The following is a 7469-nucleotide window of genomic DNA, read 5'->3' on the forward strand; positions in this document are numbered from 1 at the left end:
GTTTGGTCCGAGTCGACTCCAGGACGGGACAACACTTTAATTCAAATCCTGAACAGTGGACGAGTCGTCTCCAGTGAAGCATGAGTCGACTCCAACAACAGTCGAGTCGACTCCAGATCGAGCGAGTCGACTCCAACCCCAACGGATACATTGTCAGGATGTGCAGACTGTACAGAACGGCTACAAATCAATGTCTAACGGCTATTTTCCGTAGGAAACAGTTTCAATAGCCAGAGTAAACAATAGTAGATAAGAATTGAGCTATTTCATTGTGTGCATTAAAGCTTTTCAACTACCACGATCCTCTAGAGTGACAATACAAGCAAAAGAAGGAAGAAGTGCATTCAACTCAACCCAACAAGTACTTCCTTCGCAATCAAGACTCTACTACTGTCATTCAATCTTCTGTGCATTCAAGAGGAGACTCAGAAATCGAGAAGCCCCTACTTCCTCTTCCGAAATCTGTTTGAGGGCTTCTAACCTTTCTCTATTAATATTGTTCACATTTGCTTTTTAGAAGCTTTCTTTGTAATTTTTCCAAACTGTTTTTCTTATTTGATTCAATCAAGAGATTGAATCAAGGATGGTAAGGTTTGTTGGTGAGCTAAAGTTAAAACCAACGGTGTAAGGGTTTGATTGTGATCCCAGAAAAACAATCGGGTGGTTCTAATAGGTGAGCCTGTGAAAACCGACCGAGTTCATTGTGATCTCGCGAAAACAACAAGTTGGGTTGTGACCTTGTAAAACAACCGGCTGTAATCCTAGGAATTATAGTGAACTCCCAAGTGCGGCTTGGGGAGTGGACGTAGGAGCAAGAGTTGGCTCCGAACCACTATAAAGTCTCTTGTATTTGTATTGATTAATTGTCTCTTCCACTCTCTCCATTCACTACAACTAGTAATCTATTTAACCTGCTTGCAATAGATTTATTTAATTATTCATTAAGTTTTAATTTGTCAAGAATTAATTAAAATCCAATTCACCCCCCCTCTTGGGTTGTCTCCTTGGGCAACACACTTGATGCCTTCTATAATCAACACAAAGTCCATGTGCCTAACTCTGTCTAGACTGCATATGAAAATGCATATCAGAAGATGATAGGGTTCTAGCACCCAATCAAACTGCTTAAACAATACCTAATCCTCTCGATACCTTCTCAATCAACCCAAAGTGCATGCGCCTAACTCTGTCTAGGTTGCACATCAAGCTGCCTGGGCTTAGCAAACCAATTGAGTGGTTACAATGCAAGCCAGTCACATAAGGGGGCCACCTTGACCCTAAATAGGCATTGAAGGGCTGCCTCCACAAAGGCAACCACCTATACTGCTCTTCTAAAATAAATATAATCAAAATCACCTAGATCTCCCTATACCAAAAAAGTGAGATATCAAAATAATTAAAGTTCCCAGAAAGTGCATGGTAGCTGCTTCATTGTACACAAGATTAATTCAAATTTTAACATTTCAAAACATAACACCAATCAATCAAAAAGAACTGAAAATTTCAGTCACATATAATATATGTAATTGTCGAACAATAAGGTATTTCATTAATGATGTTAGTAGTTTGATGGACTATTCATAGGGTATCATAGTGGGCCTTATTTCACCCTAACGCTTTGCAAGAACTTGTTCTAGCAGCATAACTTGCATAATCTAGTCAAAGTTTATAAACGCAGCAAAGAAGCATAGATTAAGAAGCTTTAAGTTAATGTTTGGTTCAATACTAAAAGAGCATTATTAAATGGATTGCATGGATTGGAAAAAAATGGATGGCTAAATGGACTAAGGTTATTTCACCATTTTGGTAGAGTAAATTTAAATCATTTAACCTGGTTACGAAGTTCTGTTAGAGCAAAAAGTTGTCAGTTTGTTTTTGAAAAAATCTACCCCTCAGAAAAGTGCCCTTGCTCAGTAGAAAAAGTGATTGTTCAGTCCACAAGTTGAGTAAATGATAAAATGTCGGATAAAAGGATCCTGCTCTGCCTTAATTCTGAACAAAACAGGGACTCAAGACTCAAACTAAAGAATAATCAATAGTAGGAAATGAGAGGTTAATTCTCGATACTGATTCAGCGAACTTTGCTTTTGATACTTTTTTCTTTTAAAAAAAATAAATTTACATGAGTAAAACAGGATCTCGATGGTTGTGAATAAAGATAGAAGAAAATGTTCCAATGTGAAAGAGTTGGTCAAAATTTGTAACTTGAGACAAGGCTACTGGAATGAATAGTCTTTTCTTTGTCAAACAAAAATTACAGGAAATTTATGTACACATTCCCTTCTTTTTCTTATTTAAATTTAAATTCAAATTAAAGGAAAGAGATTAATCCAGATTTTCTTTGTCCTTATTGAATTTTCTTTGTATTTGTAGAATTTTCTTTATATTTATAGATTTTTATTTCCCTCCTTTGAAATAAGCGCACTTCAGTAATATGTTGCCATGTTAGAATGCAGCACACGGTCTTCAAGGCATTAGGAGTCTTGGATTTTCCATTTGGTTTCTTCTCTTTCAATTTTTCTGTTCTCACATGATAGAACATGACAGAAATTTTCTTTACATTTACAGAATCTTCTTTATATTTAGAGAGTTTTATTTCCCTCCTTTGAAATAAGCACACTTCAGTAATATGTTCCCAAGTTAGCATGCAACATACGGTCTTCAAGGCATTAGGAGTCTTGGATTTTCCATTTGGTTTCTTCTCTTACAGTTTTTCTGTTCTCACATGATAGAACATGAGGGAATGTTGAATGTCCAATTTTTGTTGTCCAGTATTCGTTTATTCAAATGTTCTTTTAAGTGTTACGTATTTTCAAATGTTCCCATGGGTTTGAAAATTATGTGCATGTATGTTCCTACAGATTTGGAAGTGCATATGTACGTATGTTCCTTTGAATTTGAAAAAAGATTTGTATCCGGTATCAAGGCACTCATTGTCGCTTGCTTTTTCGTCATTTCTTACATCAAATCAGAATTCCCATGTTTTCACTTAATTTTCTTGCTTAAAAGAACCATTTTTTGTTTCCATCCAATATCGCAAACAGAACTCTTCTTTTCCAGACAAGGTTTTAAATACTATGGGATGGGGTTGTCCTCTTCTTGCTCTCCATGGAACAAGACACCCCACATACCGACACTGAGAGCGATGGATGTCCCGTTCCATCCTAGTCCATTTTCAAACTCACCCCATCCCGACACTTGGGATAGTGGGATGCCCCACTGTCCCATCAGTGTCTAAAACCTTAGTTTCAACTAAAGAAAATAAATTAATTAAATTGCAATATAAACCTTATGTACTTGCTTCATAAATTAAACATAAACAAATCTTATCTCTAACCAAGCAAAATTAAAAATGATAGTTATTAGGACATATGGACTTGAAAAGGATTGGTATTTAGTATCTAGGCTCTAGTTGCTTGTTAGTTTTATTAAGAAATTAAAAAATAAAAATAAAAACTTGCTATTTGCTTTTCCCTCGTTATCTTATACCAAACCAGAATGCGAATGTTTTACCTTAATTTTCTTGTCGAAAAGAACTTTTCTGTTCCCATCCAATATAACAAACTGAACTCATTTTGTTTCATCCCTAGACATTAGATTAATATATATTCTAACCTAAACCATTATATTTAGATACCAGCTTTGCATATTAAACAATTAATAAATATTATCTATAACCATGTAAAAGCTAAAAAATGATAGTTATTGGGTGAACTATTTTTTTCTCAGTAAATATCTTGGCTCCCCAAAGGCTTGAATCCTTGTTCCACCCCTCTTTTGGTCAACAACTTTAAGTGTGGAGTGTGTAGATATTCATATGAAGAAATTAAATACGGTGTTTCACAGTAAGCTTGTTAAGTGGAAAAGGGAACATCTCGATATAAGTGGTTGATATGTTCATGTCCAATGGGGCCTTTCCTAATTTAATATTCATAGAAGTAGAACATGATAACCTTAACCACAATAATGAAGCCTTGTTCCAACTACTTGGAAGCGCTACCTCTGACAATTACTTGTGAATGCAAGCCTTTTCCATATCCTTTGTCACAACTCTTTGTAAGCACCTGCCTGATATTATAACCCCTCCAAGGTTTTAAATATCACTACCAAACCTCATACTATTTTTCCATCAGAATGGTACAGTGCTGATATGGATAGTCCATACCAAAATTGACAGCATCAAGAAGAATGAAATCATCATTATCGACTAGTATAAATGGTATAGTGCTACTGATATGCCCTAGTGCTAACTAATATGGACTGATACAGATGATACATATCAATATGGATGGTTTTGGCATCCTATCACTCATATCGATGCTAGTTTCGCAATGAAATGGTACAACATGGTACCTTAGCACCCACCGCTTTTTAAGTCCTTGATCCCTCCTAAAGTCTTTGATTCACATGCCATGCGATCAAAATTGGTTCTCCATCATTTTGTACATCCGCATGAGCACTTAAAAAATATCTATAGAGATAGTTACAATTTAGGAAGTGGGGAAAGAGTGAAGGGTGTTGATTACATTTAGCATAGAAAGACAGTTTGTAGATTGAAGAAGGAACTTGAATGAGAACCATAAAGGATGATCTTGTAGAAAAATGATAAGATGGAAAAATTTAAGGGATCTAACAAATATATTATTCAAGACCTTAATAGCATGAATTTTCTATTTTGAGTGCCACACCCACTTCGGAATCTCCCTGTAACCTCATTCCCACCTGCTTCCTTATGGAAAAAGAAAAAAGAATGATAGAGCCACTTCCTTGCAATCACATCACATCAGAATCTACGCATTCGCATCCACTTTTGACAACTAAGATAAAAACTTCCCTTCTATTTCTTTATTTTTTTCTGCTTTTTTATAATTTCACGTCTCAAAATATAGGAAACTAAGTACACGAAATTCCACCAAAACATACTTCTCATTCACTCTAGTTACCTTAAAGCATCATTACAGTTTGATTTGGATGTAGGAATCTTTGATAAATTAATGATGGTCAATGTGGGGGTAATTGCAACGCTATCATACCTTATACAGAAAAATGAAATTAAATGCATGACAAACACATTCAAGAGATCTTTTTTCTCGTCATGTCTCTTTTGTCTACATGCAACATAGAAACTGTCTTGATTCCATTGTTCTGCACATACATTCCTTCTATAGCTCTTCTTCTGCATATAAGGGCTTACTTTTTTATTTGTCCTTCATTATTCTAAGATTCAAAGCCCTTATATGCAAATGGAGGAGAATGCAAGATGGATAGACCTGCTTAACACCAACGGAAAGTACGATATTATTCTGACCATGATTTTTTCCTTCTATTTAGTACATCCAAATTAATGCTAATTTTTGAAAAATTATGTAAAAACTTCGTGATGGACGACAGACTATAAGACATAAATGAGTTACTCCATGTGAAATAAATTCAGCTCATGTATACAATTGGTCAAAGCACAATAAAAGCATATAATAGCCAAAAATTAGTCAAAATTGAAGACGGGCATTTTGCAATACCTTTGGTCTCATCACCAAGCGAGCTGTCCTCAGTCCCCATAGTTTGCCAAGACAACCAATTTGGGCAGACAGAGACAAACTGCCGATATGCATCGAGTTGCTTCACTGCTCTGGCAATACCAACAGAGCCATAGTCGTCAATGCTCAAAGAAACAGCCACATCGAGAACAAAATCCAACAAATCAGCTGGACAAAACTCTACATCCACTTCACTATTCTGACAGGCTGAAACATAATGCCGGTATGCGCCCACCTGTGCTGACACTCTAATCGCCGTCACCTTTTCTTCATTTTCAACCCACGCAGAAACAGCCACATCTAGCACAAAACCCAAAATCTCAGTCGACTCAAATCCTTTTCTTACTTGTGCAGTCTGCTCAACCAACATGCCAGTTGCTTCCGCAGCTGAATTCTGGCAAAAACACATCAACCCAAACGCTGTCCTCCAGCTCAACTCCTCCAAAGCAAGATCGATATTAGCGGAAAACTTCATGCCGATCATCTTCGACATCTGAGAGTAATTCTCCTCGAAGCCACGAATTTCATGAACCCGAAACCACTGCCTCTTAGCGCATCCATAAAATGATACCAGAGCCGAGGAATTCTTGATTCTGTCGATCCGGCCAGGCCACCACGTGTAAGGAAACGCTTTTGCCCAAACAATGTCTCCATTCTCAAAATTTTTTTGAGGGAGGTGTTTCTTCATCCAATCTTTCTTGGGTGATTTGGAAAACCTAGAAGCAATCTCCTCCTCGAAGCTCCTGTGGTTGTGGCTATTCCCATCGGGAATGGACCTATAAATCCTCTTCTTATTCTTCTTTGAAACCCTAAAATCCTTTTCCTTCGAAGCCTTACAGTCCTGATGCTTCTCCTTTTTATCGGGAGTTGCAAATTCTTGCCGGCTTCTGTTCCGGGGGACGACCGAACCAGGACGATAGCCCTCTGGAGGACGACGAAACCCTAGAATCTCCGCCAAGGGCGCAGTGTCCTCCATATCTGGAGATAAAATTTCCATCCCGCCTCCGAAGAAGAAACCCTGCTGCTTTCCGGAAATTTCTGGAGTTATCCACCGGCAGCGCCCCTGTGCCAGAGGCGGTATACATACATACATACAGGCATACACTCATATATACGTGTATATATATATATATATATATGCATATATATATATATATATATATATATATATATATATATATATATATGTGTCTGTGTGTGTGTATATATAGACGATGTCATGTTAAAAAAAATTAAAAAAAATGTCCAAAAAATTAAAATTTTATTAGGATTTTTCAAACTTAAAAAATAATTGTCCAAAAAATTAGAATATTATTAGAATTTTTCACCCTTAAAAAAATCTATTAAAGGAGGAAGAGATATAAAAAAACATGAACTCCTAATTCTAATAAAGAGAGTGAAAAGAAATTAAGAATATCAATCCATGTCCAATCCATGTTTGCTGGCATTGCAAAAAAAATGATGTGTCACAAGATTGAAAAGCATAGCAGTTATCGAGCCAAAAATTTTGCTTGCCAAAAACTAGAGTGGCCTTATTCCTTTGGAAGGTCGCTTAGGATAGGCTACCGACGAAACTTCTGCTGTGTAGGAGAGATATAAGTATCTACCCCCAGTGCCCTGAGTGTCAAACTAATTAGTCGCTGGACTATGCTATCTTCCAATGCCACCGGACGAGGAGGGTCTGGACGCGGACAGGATTCCCCACAGAGCTCTAGTGTCGTTCAACGCCCTTTCTTCAATTTCTTCGACATTTGGTAGGGGCCTTGCAGTCCAGACTAGAGGCAGTACAGGCGACCTATACTACTTATCAGATCTGGCTAGCGAGGAATGCATAGACATTTAGGGAGAAGTGCTCCCCACCGAGGATAGTGGTGGAGAGGGCGCGGTTGTTGGCGTTGGAGGCCTTTCAAGCGATTCGATCGGATAGACCTT

General features: G+C 37.3%; 1 protein-coding gene across 1 annotated transcript in view; it reads right to left on the reverse strand.

Moving 5' to 3' along the window:
• Positions 1-6608, reverse strand: part of LOC113461433 — a 31082-nt gene extending 24474 nt beyond the window's left edge. The window contains exon 1 of the mRNA XM_039121084.1: positions 5520-6608. Coding sequence (XP_038977012.1) covers positions 5520-6534 — 1015 coding nt within the window. The 5' untranslated portion in view covers positions 6535-6608. The remainder of the gene's footprint in view (positions 1-5519) is intronic.
• Positions 6609-7469: the final 861 nt, after the last annotated feature.

The sequence above is a fragment of the Phoenix dactylifera genome, unplaced genomic scaffold (assembly GCF_009389715.1).
Source record: "Phoenix dactylifera cultivar Barhee BC4 unplaced genomic scaffold, palm_55x_up_171113_PBpolish2nd_filt_p 000962F, whole genome shotgun sequence".
NCBI classification, from domain to species: Eukaryota; Viridiplantae; Streptophyta; class Magnoliopsida; order Arecales; family Arecaceae; genus Phoenix; species Phoenix dactylifera.